This window comes from Varroa destructor, unplaced genomic scaffold, assembly GCF_002443255.2.
Source record: "Varroa destructor unplaced genomic scaffold, Vdes_3.0 BEIS01000002.1, whole genome shotgun sequence".
Classification (NCBI taxonomy): domain Eukaryota; kingdom Metazoa; phylum Arthropoda; class Arachnida; order Mesostigmata; family Varroidae; genus Varroa; species Varroa destructor.
Genome location: NW_019211455.1, coordinates 39,769,151 through 39,784,635, shown reverse-complemented (window position 1 = coordinate 39,784,635; position 15,485 = coordinate 39,769,151). Strand labels below are relative to the sequence as shown.

The 15,485-nt window shown below is 44.0% G+C and overlaps 1 protein-coding gene across 1 annotated transcript; it reads left to right on the top strand.

Annotated features, from left to right (window-relative positions):
• The first annotated feature begins 5,961 nt into the window (after window positions 1-5,961).
• Window positions 5,962-12,911, top strand: Cad96Cb (protocadherin Fat 4-like Cad96Ca). Its single transcript, XM_022791953.2, has one exon. It carries the CDS (start codon window positions 8,019-8,021, stop codon window positions 10,194-10,196), a length of 2,178 nt encoding a protein of 725 aa, XP_022647688.1. The 5' UTR covers window positions 5,962-8,018; the 3' UTR covers window positions 10,197-12,911.
• The last annotated feature ends 2,574 nt before the right edge of the window (window positions 12,912-15,485 follow it).

The window sequence follows — 15,485 nt, the reverse complement described above, 5'->3', positions numbered from 1 at the left end:
TCAACTCATTACTATAAGCCATAGTAGCAGATATTAGTATGGCAGCTCCAGAACACAACTTGTAATCACAAGTATTTTTCTTCCTTCCGTCCAAAGATCTGTCCTACTTGCGTATGAATGTGTACAAAAATCTGAAATAGATAATATTAAAGTATTGTCCGGTTATGTGTCGTTTTAAATTCCACTTGTCAAGCCTTTATTTACTACTAAAATGGCTGACCTATTAGTCATTGTCTGCCGACGTACCAAATAGAAGTATAAACTGACGTTCGCGTTACTGTCGGCATGACCTCGAGGAAAGAAAACCATGGCCGACATCTAGCGCGTGAGGGTAGGGGCTAATCGAATTATGCGTCCAATGCGCTTGTTGGCGCATGTAAGGAATTGTTTATTCAATCTATAACAGATAATGCCCCAGCTTATGCCGTATTCTGGTAATAATGGCTAAATAGTTTGGAGACACATGCGCCTTGAACGAGCGAAAACTTGGAGCACGATATGCCGTTGCCCCACCTGTTTTGCAACATGAAAGACATAAATAACGTTCTTGTGATACCCCTCTCCGTTAAATATCGTTTCAACTAACTAGAGGCATTAGGTCTGCTTGTCTCTCTTCTAATTTATCTGATTTGCCGCTGGTGGTATCCGTTTGCCCAACAATATCCAAGGTCTGTTTTCAGTCCACGGACGTTGTTGAAAGGAGGCCTGGACGCGTAGTCACCAGGTGGGCTGAAATTGATGCGTTTACTCGGATTCCGTTTAGCTAAAAAATGTTAAACAAGTTTCTAAAACGTAGGCCAAAAGCTCATTCTATATACGCGCGTCGCTTAGACAGAATCAATCGGGAGGTTAACAAGCAACACGTGCGTCTACCCCGACGCCTCTATTCGCATGCGTTTTATCTAACCCGACATTTAATATATTATCCTAATCCAGAGTCTAATATATTACACTATATTCATTTGTCAACTAACTTCTCTCCTTACCTGTCATTGGTCACCGCAGACATCGCAGATCAGCTGCCTTTTATTTCTGTATTGCACGCGGTATTGGTTGGATCATTCTGCGTTAGCACGTTTTGCCCCTCTGGCTAGTTCGGCGTCCCTTAGGAAAAAAATTTCTTTGGTTCCTGTTCAACGTGCAGAATATACGCAGTACCTAACAATTGTCGTGCTACGCACCGCTTTATTGATTTAGCCCGTGTTAATTCGAACAGACATCATGTTCTATGGATATGTTGGCCGTATCAAGGTTGTAATCTCGTCCTACTACGTTCTGAGTTTCTGCAACGGCCAAGCATAAATCTGTCCGCGGGGCAATAACCATATGGCGTTTGTTCTTGATTACACGCATACGGATTGATTTTGTAGGCTACTATTATTAACTGTTGTCGCGGTATCTATGGGCTGCGTTCATTATCTATGCTATATTATAATTTGTGCCCTAAACAACAACGGCAACAACAACAAGCACAGGACAGCAACAACTAATTATCAATGCGCTAGAAAACAGAATACGCTCCCAGCAACAATGGAAGCCCTATCGACGTCAGCATCCCACGTTGACAATATACCACTTCCTCACAACAAAAATTGTTGCTAGCCCCCATTTAGCCGGCCGGAGTCGGTTTGGCATCGCGTTGCAGTTACAGAAGCGAACGAAAACACGAAACACGAACTTTTTCCATACCATTATATCCATTATACTAATAGGCGGTACATGGTAGGAAGTACACAGGGGTATGCCGGCACTATCACGGCAACATACGCAAATATCATTGCAGATAAAATAGTGCCTCCTCACTTAATAGCAACTTCCACAAGGAATACTTTCGCACAACTATTTATTACTGTTTAGATATACAGGTAAACAAATATCGTATTAGGTGTTTGTGTGTCTTTAGCACGTTGCTTGACGTAACAGTATTTTTTTTTCCTATTCACTGCTAATCGATATGCGTCTGCGCGTGTTTACGTGTACGCGTACTAATGGGCCTTTGTATACTGTATGTGCTAATGCGTGTCCGGTACGTCATACCCTCAGCGGTATTTGTTGCCTAAAGGCTTTTGCTGGTACTGCTTTAGTGTTTACCAGCTAATGGCCATCCTTGGTGCCTTTTTGTTTGCCTGGCCAACGCCCCCTGCTAGAACGTGAGCAGAAAGCCATTTCGCTATCTAAAGTAATAAAGTTAACTTGTCATCGTTATTACTGTGTTCGTTATTAATGCTATTGCGGTTCTACTAATTTAATTGAGCACCCCTTGCCGACAATACAAAAAAAAAAACTGTTCGTTAAAAAAGGCAGGTAAGTCCGAGCGAAGAGTCGCCGCTCGCGGGTAACCCTCGGAGAAAAATCAAGGCGGAAAAAAAAAGGGTGGATCAAAATCAAACGAAAATAAACAATAGTTTGTTAATAACTGTTTATTATGGCATTCGACGAGGTGTTGTTAATAAAATATTGGCCAATAGGTGGCTGGAAAATCGTCGAACGTGCTACAGTACAAATGCTTTTATACACATACTGACAGCAATGAACGATAATAACTAATTGGCTTTAGATAATAGGTCTATTATGTAACCTTGACATGTTTACCAGCTGTTGCGAAATCATTCTCTGTTTTTCTTATGCCCTTTAAACAAGATAACTCTGAACCCTTTGAGCGCTTGGAGACAAATTCAGGAAACTGTTCAGTAGTTATCTTCTATCATTCATAGCCAATGTCAGTTATACTGAGCTTATCAAGTGCTTAAGGATAACCAACCAGGATAACCAAAGGAAATGTTTTTGAGAATAACTAAAACAGTTTAGGTAAATCTCTTTTTTTTTCTGCGCAACGATTCACCCGTTCGCCTCTAGAATAACGACCGCTCAAAATAGCCGTTCCGTTTAGTACTTCCTCTCTTACTACGTACTAAACAAACGAAGTGCCACATCCTCGCATGACTTCACAAGCTGTATACAGAGATAAACTGTACCGTGACTGTTGCTTCCACACCGCCGGTAGACAATTGCTTCGTTCTATTCTTTCGTTCAGGAAACCTTTACCGAGGACCCATGCAGGGTAGCAGACGGCGGCGGTGGCATCATCATCATCATATAACGTGGCGACTTCATTAAAGCTCTGCCGTAGCACTGGGGTACATCCGGCAAAGCACCTGCCTACCTTTACCTGTTTTTTTATCGTCGTATGAAGCGAGTCAGCATCGTCTACGACTTCAATGAGGCGTCTTTTCGGTAAGGGTCTGGGAGCATGCTGCCTTTAACATTAAACGTACATTTATGACGTGCCGGATCTGTCGCCGAGTTCGATCACTGTGAAATAGCTGTGATAACAGGTTTTGAAGCTAGACTTGTAACTAGTACTAATGGTTTCAGTCGGATACCGCACCGAACCTCTGAAGAGGTCTCACTGTGATCGAAACAAATTAGACCTATATTCTTAGATTGCTTTTTATTCGTCTAACGAAGTGCGCGAGTTGCTGTCCTATGTCTAATCTGTGCAGACTCAAAAGGTTCATCTTAAGCCTGTTGTATATACAAGGCAGTAGTAACGCGTTGGATTAATGGAGACAGTATCTTTCAGGGAGGATTTGTTGAAATTCGAAGATGGAACAACATCTAAAAATGAATAGCAATAACTAAGCCGCTAGCCATACCTGCTTGCACATATTCATAAAAACTTGCTTCAGGTTGCCCTGTCGCGTTTCCTTTAGCTATTAAAATGATTATTTCTACGATCAGTGTATTCGTAATACGCACCCGTTGCCTAGCAACGACTGCTGAAATAACTGCTTCTTTGAAATGCTACCTAAACTATGGCACACGCCTTGCAAACACTCGGAACCTGGATCATTCTTCTGACATTTCCCACCACCGACATTAGTTTGATTGTAAAATGCTACTGAATATTGACAACGACGCAAGAGTGCCCAACGTTGATCTATCTACTCAAGCGTCTACATAATAAAATCGGTCATAGAAGTTTGCTGTGTCTTCTAGATACGGAATTGTTGGGCTCGAGGCATCCGGTTAGACGTTCACGCATTGCTACCGCCGCCGTCACTGCCAGATTAAAATAAACCCAAATAAATAACAGAGTGACGCGAACAATCGGAAGCGTATATTAAATATCAGATAAGCCACTGGACAGTGAAATAGCAACTCCCAGCATAAAAGGGGACAGTGGTCTACTCGCTTGACGGTTCCGTCTTTTAGGCCCTTGATGATCCGTCCGGCTGGTTCTTCTTTTATGAAATCTTTTTGTAGATGAGCGTCGGTCCAACTAACCACTATATTCAGCCACCAGGACCTAGAGAAAAGGTGGCCAAGACCAAGAGAGAAAGAGAAAAAGCTATAGTTGGCGTCGATTTCATCGCTGCTGCCTGTTTCACTGCAAGGCGTGTCACCGGCACCGCCATTAAAGCATCGCATGGTTTCATTACTACGAGATACGAGGCTATTGTGTATAATCACAAGCCTCAACTCAACTAACCGGAGTTGCATTACTCGGGCTGCAGAAGCTGCAGCTGATTTCATTCACTGTTGATCCCTGATCATGTCTACGTGCCTCTCAAGGAGAAAGGCGCGTCGGGTCTGACGGTCGGCGTGACACGTCGGCAGGTTTGGTTAAAGCATTATATATTATTGTTGTTAGTATGAAAACGCGGTTCGTGCTCATCCATTTGCTTACATTTGAGCACACATTTGATGATTCGGGCGAACTGATGATGAAAACGAGCTATCTTTGTGTGCTCCACACAGAATAACAGAACAAAAACATCACATTTATTATATATAGTATAAAACTACAATTGTTTCGTATAAAAGCATGAGATTAACACTTAAGAATATCAACATTGATGTGTTTAGTCGGAGAATCTGATCAAAAAAGATCCTGCAACGCGTGACGTCCATGGTACCTGAGACATATCCTACCAGATGCTGTACATACGCACTACTCCTGCTTATTTTTTGCAATTTAGCGGTGACTAGGATAGAAAGATGGCGGAAATCGGTTCCGAATTTTGTAACACAGGGACGACAGATGAGTTGCGGAGCATAATCGTGTGCCTTATCGGATCCTGTCGTATGTTCATACAATAGAATATTACAAATGTGCCACGTATCTCTATATTTCGAGGTTACGTCTGGTACTGTTGCTAAGCATTCTGTGAGACGCCTGGCTCCTAGTACGAAACGAATGTGTATCCATGCCTGTGTTCCGAGCTAGACCACAACGTATCCCTAAGATTAACAGGCAAATACGTTACTCAACAGGCTATCACGGGAAATATGGCACATATCTATCTGTATAGTAGACGTTTGCAATAAGTATTACTTTGTTAAATTTCTATTTAGCAAGAAAATGTTTATTTGTGGGGGTTGTTAGGCGAGGTCGTTGTTATAGTGAAAGATGTGACATTTAAACAGCGGGCTTTATCCGTCCGTTCATAAACGTTAAGAGCATAGCTCTTAACGTACCTTGCTTGAAGGATGAAGGACATACTCAACAAAAAAATATGGGGCGGTGTCTCAAGTAGCAGACACATAGTGACCCTGCTAAAAGTTCTCTAAAAGCTGCACTATACTCCCGTCTCTTAATACAATTTATTACTTTCTTTCCAGTTATCTTCTGCGTAGTTCTCTTACTTAATTCACGAAAGCACCAAAATGTCACCGCCATTATACATCGACTACAGCTGAAACGAAGCGTGGCCCTCACGAAAGCAAAACATTATCAAAGTGTTACAGCCATTCGAGTCAATGCGATGTCCATTCGTTTGCTGGACACGTCATTTCATTTGTCTCCCAGCCGCAGAAGTTTTCTCCGCGCAGCTGTCCCTAACCAGAGACGCCAGATGGCGCCATGGTGCGGATCCGTTCAAACAGACGATATCTCGCTGGCAACCCTCGCCGTTAGGGAAAGGCGCCACGACTCCCAATCACCCCAGTAACGATAGGGGACTCACGAACCGCATCAACTAGCCCACGGAGCACCACCTATGGTGAATCATTTCAGAGCTAACGGTCAACGGCTGCAGCAACGCCTGATGCCGGAGTCCGTGAGCTTCTAAGAATTGAACAAGTAGTACGTAGCTATGTTAATACGTTACCCGGTTCCACCTCAGCCGTAGCACTCATACGGCGTATATAGTTCAGTGTGGTGATGCATTAGAAATTGTTCAACAGTGCCCTTCTCGTACAGCTGAAAAGGTGATTAACGGATATCGTACGTACCTTTATTATTTCGTGAGTTGACGGCCATCACGTCGTGACAGAAAAACGCGAAAACACTATAAATATTGGTGCGGAATTTCGATTCTGGATACTGCGTCTAACGCTTTTGGATACGAACTGTGCACATTCAAATAAGACCTCGTGGCAAATGTTGTGGTATACCGAAAGGATATTATCCTTAGCTAAATGCGGTAACTCAGTCGATCGACGAGCCGTTCATCCTTTTCTACTGTCTAATAGTGCGTTGGTCATCACTTAAGGTTTTTGCCTGTCCTTCAAGCATAGCGAACGCACTTATCAGAAACAACACCTTTCATCGAACCCATTCCTCTCTGAAGCATTTTTTTTCATGATCTATTTTCATCTTCTGCGACTTCGTTGTTTCGAACAACTTTATTGTCACCATCATAATCTGCGTACTCTTCAGCACTTCGTTTGCCGGCTCGCTTTCCCGTCGTCGTTATCATTGGCATTGTCCCACACAACAAAACATAACGTAACAACAACAGAACGAAACAACAAAAGGAAAAGACGATTTCGTCAAGCGTCAGTCGTTTCGGGCAGCACATCCACGACTTCTGCCCTTGCAGTAGCGCCGACGGTAACCGTGACGATTCCCCTGTGTGATGGCGCTGATTTAGACCAGCCCGTCTAACATGCGTCGGGTAGACTAGCACTTCTTCTTTAGTTCTTCTCATCGTCGAACTCGTGCGGTGTCTCAGTTTATGCAGCTGTCTACACGATAGCCTGTTTGTCCGTCCTACCGTGCAGCCAGCGTAGCGAAACGGGGCACGACCCTATTTTAATTATTATCAGCCGGAGCACAAAAGCAGCTTCTATACACCGATAGTGGCAAGTTATTGGGTAGCTCGACTGTTTACTACTTGACCCAGACTGGCTGATCGTCTTGGCTTATCCTTTTTCGACTCTTTGCAGCAGCTGCTAAACCGACTATTGCTATCGCAATCGTTGCTGATGTTACCATTACGGGAACCAGAAATAACAATAATAGAAGAGTCCAACTACGGCGAGTTCTGAATGGTACTTGATCTTCTCATGCGTAAGTTCCTGTAAGATGGTACCTGTGCATGTACGTTGGGTATACTGTTAATGACCGCCCTAGCGGTAATGCTCTGGGTTGAATACTGTGACAATTCACTGAGGTCTACTGAATCGGGGTCTTATCCGGCGCAGCGTGCCGTTATCGTTACTACGCATGATGAAGAAAATGTATTAAACGATTCAGCATATAACAACAATTCCTCTAACCGCAGTCGTTACTCAATCTAGCGACGCCATGATCGCCACTGATAACGACGTCGGCAACTGGAATTAGCCAGTCGGCAACATCTCACAATTTCACCTCGATCGAACTTCCTAGGCGGCAGAAAGCACAAGTAACGCAAATAAATCGAATTTACGCAAACCTGAGGTGTAGTATTTAATCAACGGCTTTAGGTTCTACAAACTGTTACCAAAATGGAAGCATCCTAATCCCAGTTCCCATATGATTATGATGAGCTGCGTTTTAACTAGACCTGCGCAGTCGTATTTCAATTAGGAGCGCATTATTATAGACCTTATAGCTGATAAGCCTACACCTGTTTAGCTTCATATCATGGAACCTCCGCTGTCGTGGAACAATGGATGCCGCCAAAGTACTCTAGGAGTATTCTGAGTGAAACGGTTAGGGAGCCAGAAGGCGGCTGACAAACCCCGTCCATTGATGGTAACACTGGTGGCCATCTTGGTGAGGCGTTATTACAGGCACCGTTTGTGATATGCGCACAAACGGTCGGAATGTTGTCCTGAGGCTGCTGCTGATTTTAGCAGCAGCCGGCGTTCACGCACAGGAAAAGGATAACAACCTTTGCTACCTGTCATCAGGAGCATCCTCGGTTACATTTACGGTAAGCGAGGACTTTCGCATCGGAGGTGAAATTGGCGTCGTTCAAGTGTTTGGCGAGCTAGGCAAAGGGATCACGTTGACAATAGAGAATACTGACGCGGTCACTTTCCGCAACAAGAGCCTAATCCTACAGAAGCAGCTAGACAAAGAGGGAGATTCAGGCCTTAGAGACATATCAGCTGAGGCGCTGTGCACCCCACAGAATGACCTTAGCATATCAATACCGATTAAGATTATTGTCACGGACGTCAACGATAACGCACCAGTGTTCCAGGCCACTCCATATGTGCTGAACGTGAGCGAAGCGACTGTTCCAGGTAGTGTCGTGTCCCAAGGTCTCATACGCGCGGTCGATGCCGACCAGCCGGGTAGCTATTCAACAGTCGAATACTTCATTGAAAGGTCTGAGCACAGTAAATACGTGGCATTCGAAAGTAGCCTCGACGGCACATTGACGCTAGTCGAAAAGCTCGATTATGAGACGGTGCCCAGCTTCAACGTGACGATACGGGCACAGGATCAAGGAAATCCGCCGATGGTCTCTCGGACTAATCTAACGATACACGTACTCGATGCGGACGATCAAAATCCGCGTTTCCTTCACGAGCGTTACCTGCTCAACTTACCACCAGAACCGAAGCTTCGCGAACCCCTCGACGTTTTGCCAAGTCGAATCCAAGCGACGGATCCCGATGAGGGAATCCGTGCACCAATCAAATATTCGCTCAGCTCAAACAAGGCCGAGTATTCGTATTTTGACATCGATCCCTATTCGGGTCAGGTGACACTCGCGCGCAAGTTGCCTGCAAACACACAGCTCCCAATTGTATTAGTAATCCGTGCCACGCAACGCAATGATGAAGAGAAGTTTTCGCTTACCACACTGACCGTAGCCTCATCGGAGTTCCTTCCGCACGAATTGAAGTTCTTTCAGCGAGAATATACGGTACCCTTGGTCGAATCCACTCCTCCTGGTCAGGTGATCTTGCGGTTGCAAACGACGAAGTCCACAGAGAAGAACCTCAAGTTTCAGCTCGTTGAGGCCGACAACGAGCGGAGCCTGGGTACGTTCTCGATAGGGACCAAAGGCGAGGTTTACCTTCAGAAGAGTATCGATTACGAGATTCGGCGCGAGTACATATTGACAGCGTTCGTGTCCGATGGAAAGGACCGCGATTTGACAAAGATCAACATAACAGTTCTGAATGCCAACGATAATGATCCTGTATTCGAGTTTCCGCAGTACACCTTCATTATGCCAGTTAACGCGAAGCCGGGTGAGCTTGTAGGTAAAGTGAAATGTACTGACGGTGACCGTGACGATCAAATTGGTTATTCGCTTGAAGGCCCCAATTCAAATGCGTTCTATATCAATGATCGAGGGGAGATTCGCCTCAAGAACATGGACCAAGTAAACATCACCTCTCATATGGTCATCGTGGCCACGGATAACGGGGTACCGCCCAGAAAATCGACCAGTCTAGTAACTATCCGTCTACCAGAAGTGGCCGCTGCATCGGGTCTGTTCCGCAACTCGGCGCTTATTTTGCCGGCAGCTTTTGGTGTCATATTAGGCATTCTCGTGCTAATCATCATCACAATGGTTTTCTATATTCTTAAAAACAAAAAATACAGAAACCATCTGCCGGTTGTAATCGATGGCAATGGCCTGACTGGGCACGGGCCTCTTCCACCACGACCTACAATTGAACCTCACAAAGTGAACACACCCAAGAAGCCACCAGGTGTGGAGAACCCAATGTTCGCAAGTGAACGTGAAGACACGTGGTCGACTAGCGAGCAGGAGGTAGCCCACGAAGGCTTCCAACGGCTGGTAACACGGCCTGCAGGCAATTCGCGAACGCCACGATTGCCCATCTCGGGCAGTACGAGTCGTATTCAATGGCCTCTAGGTTCAATTCCACGAAGAGTCAAGAAGCTCAGCTGGGAGGACGAATTCGCCAACGAGACTGCACTTGATCCCGATGTGAGCGTGGCTCCGTATCACCAACAAAGGCAGAACCCCAAAGATATTACTGTTTATTTTTAAAGCCGAAAAAAAAATCAATGCTTAGTAGTTTTAGCTATCGACAATTCGTAGATTGTAAATAATACTTTGACTAAATGCTCGTTGGATAGTAGTGACGAAAACCACTCCTGCAGCTAAAAGATGTACCGCAAAAAGAAACATCAGGTAGAGCTCGCGTAGTAACCTTGTATGGCTGAAGAATCTTCACGAGCATCAAAACACCACTCTATGAATTTCGATTTCTGATCGACTATGAACCGTTAAAAATATGGTTTCGCGTAAAGATCTTTCAGTTACTAATTGTCTTAGGTTTTTTGTTAGTTTGAATTTGTCTTTGTTGTTTTGTTTCGAATCTCGGTTTGGCATATATGATTTATGATACGCCAGAACGTCCAATCAAATGTACAGCTGTTTTACGCGATATATCTCAGAGAATCGTTTTTATTGCAATTGGACCAAAACACGTTGCATTATACAGCAAAGCACCGTTATAAAGATACACGCTTTCTGATACATCACGTCGTTTGTACAAGATCATCTTGTTCAGGTACACGAGGTCTTGATATATTAATAGTCCGCATTACACGTTCGCCTTTCCAAATTGCGCAGGGAAAAAAGACTTATCATATATAGATTTTCTCCCCTATTCGATCATACGTTTCCTGGGGACTTGCCAGAATGTTTGGAAGCTTAACCCTTCTCAGTAGGTTGTCTTATAACTAACTATTTTTGTTACTGCCGTACTACCGCTGCTGACTTCAGTGCTTCTAAAATCCAATTAACATGAAAAACAATCCGCGAAGATCTAATGGCCTTTTGTATTAATTATAAGTGTCGCAGTAGTGGTAAAGACATAATGGTGCCACGTCTAGACGCTCGTACGTGATCAGTACTTTAAGCAATAGGAGCCAGAATCAAAGCTGGTATAAGGCGGCCAGTCGAACGTGTCGGTGATCCAACGAAGCATGCTGTGAGAACATAACCCGTGCAGTAGTCGACGAAGCGTCAAAACTATGGTCGGATGAGGCCCACGGTCAAGAGTACTACATAGGATGAATCTGAAAACAGGAAAAAGAACTAAAGAATCTAGTTACTTTTCGGTTGTGTGCGTAGGTAAGCTGACCGTAGCTGGTCGTCATCCGTTCGGCGCCCTACCGCTCACTGCGTTGTCTTATATAGGACGGTAGTCGTGAACTTTTTCACGTTTGGCACATCAGATAGAGCGAGCGACAAAAACAAGAAGCAGGAACAGAAGAAAGAGGATCTGCGATCCCAGTGACATCATCGCAGAGCACTATGAGGGCATCTCGCTATATGTTCACCCGAAGGTAAAGGCGGGGTATTGGCTTCATGGAACAGAGTAAATACGTAAAAGTATTGAATCCAACACAGAAAAAAGATCGAAAACCACCTTCTACGACTAGTAAACAGAATTACAAAGATTCGCGATAGAGACGCCGCTCCGTAATGTGATGGACATAGTCAGCCGGCCAGCACGGGCAGAACAAGAGCTTGGGAAAGATTTCCTTTTAGCGCTGTTGCAAACTTGCTTCGTCGGCACGAGTGACTCACCTCATCGCTGGTTTGTACACGGGTAAGCAGGCCCACCGCTCAACTTCATCACAGTCACAACGCACGACGCAGATCCTGGGAACAGAATACGTCTATGTGGCTATGATATATGGGATAACCTCACACAAGCAAATACGCACATACATATACAGCCAGAATAGGATAAAACTAGAAAGGCGGACAAGGAAGCATGACCGGAGGGCTGAGGTGTTTAATGGTGGTGAGACGCTCGTAGACGTAGTGCCATGGGTGTCTGGTGAGAACACGTGGGTCAATGACAACCAACAATATAACTTAAGCAGGCGACCACCGTACAGTGACCACCTCACTAGGGATGCCGATAGTGGTAACTGGGTATAGTGGTCGAGCTAATTCAGTGTTTAGAGCAAACATGTTTAAGAAGTTCTCGTTGCAATATCGATAACGACAGTACATAAAGGCACAACATATGCAGGTTTATGACTACATATTATGCTAAATTAGCTGCGTGCAGTTCTGGCGAGCGTAAACTCATTAGTAAAGATGACAAGGAACTGGACCGAATCCGTCGACAGAACTTTTTATCTAGATATCTAGACCCATACGCTGAGCGTAAACTTATCTTGTACATACATTATATATATATAAAGACTTAGATAAACTAGTTGGTACGAATAGAATGTATCTTCCTGAATCCTGAGTGAAGTAAAGACCCTGCAAGAAGAAAACAAGTTCATGCGTCAAAGTGGAACGTGGTTAGAGGAGTATCAATACGCTTTTGTACATAAAAGTGTGTAAACGTCATATAAATACGATGTAATAGTAACAACAACTCTGAAGCGAGAGGTCATAGCCACCGTCAAATATGATCGACTGAAACATTGGCCAAACATAGTTTTCGGCAGACGCGAGTTCCACAGAGGATGGCTTAAATAGAAATGGGACATCCGTTGTGAAATATAGGGAAAAAATATATTGATCGTTGAATGGTATTGATGAAAAATCATGGTGTAATATATTTATTTTTTTAAAGTTGCTCGAGTGTGCTAATGCTAAAGTCGCGGTTACTTACATACGGACACGTTATGGAAAGCATACAAAGACAATTGATTGCTAATGGTGATCGGATAGAAGAAGAAAATAAATAACGCGTAAATTTTTTGAAAAGTCAAACAACGACAAGTTTTTGTGCGTGTCTTTATTGTCCTTCTATTGAGTGCCTCAGAAAAAAACACTTCACTACGAATTATGAGCAAATATCTAGTAAATAACCGTACACGATTCAAGTGGTTTGTTTTTGTTTTCGCTGATCTGCCATAAACATTATTTCAGATCGAGTAGACTAATACGAACGGCACTGCAAAATTACGGAACTGGAAAGTTGAGCTAGTTTAAATTTCCCGTCTTGAGCGCTATAACATTTCTATGTTTGTTATCAGCTGCTGCTGCTGCTGCGGTGGGGCGATCGGCCTCTTTCGTCTCGTTGAATCAAGTGCAAATGTTTATCATTTTCTCGGAATAGCTGCTGACGGCAAGGCGATGCTGTGTTTGTCTAATTTTCGAAATATTGATTTGGGTGTTTTCACAAACCCGCCGGCACGGTATATTCTTTGGTCTTGGTTTGTTCTGTTGTTTACATGTCACACGATGACCGACCGCACCGAAAGCCAACCCCATCACCGACGGATAAATCGGAAGATTTGAAAAATTGAGAAGCAACTTCTCGTAAAATACTTTATTCGCGACTGCCAGAGATCAAATAGACCTTTCTGTAGTAGGTTACTAGAGGGGAGGCAGAAGTCCCTGCCAGCTTTCGAGTACCTGAGTTCAGCGCTCTTGAGAACTCGTTGGCGGATACGCGCGAAGAACTAGATGTCAGGTGTTATTCAACGTACGCTTATTGTGTTTATGAATGCTTATTTGTGTGATGAAAGATCATTAATGCTAACAGATTTTGAAAACCGAATTACATACAATGATATCTTCAGTAGGATAGGGTAAAAAAAATCTGTATAGACTAGGTACTGAACGATGGATTACGGCGCAACATTGACCAATATACACTAAACGTCCTCCTATCACCGTTATGGTTAATATAACAGTCTGAATGGAGATAGATTCCGTCGATCGAATTGAAAAACCAGACCAGTAAAGATATCATCCAGGACTTTGTTTATAGCGTAATAGCTTGTAACAGGCCCTGGAACGAATTAATCCGTCCACTAATTAAGTGAAGTAGTGCTTGCGAACCCACAAGTCTCTGAAAGTCTTAACATGCTGCCTGCGATGCAGAAGCTTCCATACCTATTACATGGATGACGTTTCATGTAGCCAGCAGGTGTAGATCTCAGAAATGTTCTTCCATTTGGCTTTAACCAGTCGCCTTTAGGGCCGTTCATTTATGGCGACTCGCTACCGCAGATCCAAATACGAAGCGATGCGCAAAGATTTTTCTGTTTGCATTGCTACAATTAGGAATCGCCGTTTGCCGAGCAGGCAAGTGTTGTTGGGGAGACTCAGGGTACCTATCCGCCGATGCAAGGCACCATGTTCGAAAAAAAAGAAGAAAATTTACGGATATATATATATATATATATATATATTAGGGAGGGAGAGCCAACGCCCGCTTCCCTGTAGAAACAGCTTCGATAAAGATGTCGCACGAAAATTCCTCTACAGTTCATAGACGAGTCCCGAGCTGGAACAGGGCAGCGGTTGCAAAAACAAGTTGCAAGGGTAATCGAATGCAGCTGCGAAGTGTTGCGCTACCAGAAGTATCGGCATCGGGTCCTGCATAGCATTAGCGACTTCACAAAGACTTCACAATAGATGGAAGCGTTAAAGATTGCGGGTTACCGACAGACAGTTCTTACTGGCGCTTCTGCGGGGTTGCTCACAAGGGGTCAAACGGTGCTCAACGACGTCTGAGCGTCAATTTTCAACGGGAGCTGGTGCAGGTTGCGCTGCTAGTTGATACGGGCTCCTTGTCATCGTTACCGTTGTTGATATGGTAAACATGTTTAATATAGCTTGGCGTTATCATGACAACTAAGGTAACCATCCGACCGAGTACGATGGCGGATAAAACGGAAATGTTTATTATAACATGGCTTTTATTACTTCTGTTGCAGTTTTCTGCTCTGTAAAACGGAGATGATTACTTCCCCTTCTAACCCCAGCTCTACTAGACGACCTCAATTGTAGAATGTGTACGTTAACGACGCGGCAACACTCACCGACGTGTTATACAGCTACGGGCTGTATTCCTATAATGAGTCTCCGTTGGTATTTTCAAACGTTCGCGGTGGAACGCTGCACCCCATTGGATTTATGCGTTCGTTGACGCTTGCGTATGCACAAGTATCCATGTGAATGTGCGTGGGTCATTCGATGTGTTGTATCGGTTAGTGAGGTTTAAATGTTGGGGGATGACGCGGCAAACGCCGACGAGTGACGCGACGCTTACGACTGCGCCGTCATCAATGGATAGCGACGTACTGTGCTGACACGGTAGCGATACTCTCATTTTAGACACTGTATATGTGACGGTAGCAAAAAGACATTTAATGTACATGGCCGTCATTTTGTAAATGCGTAGTAATGTCATTGTAGTTTCTGCTGTTTTGTTATGTCGTAGTCGTGGTTTTTATTTCGACTAATGCAGTAATTTCAATGTAATATGCCGCCATGCTGTGGTAATTATTGCACCTATCGGGCTCAAGCAAACTGCAGAACGTTTTCATGTTAAGAATAAGAAGT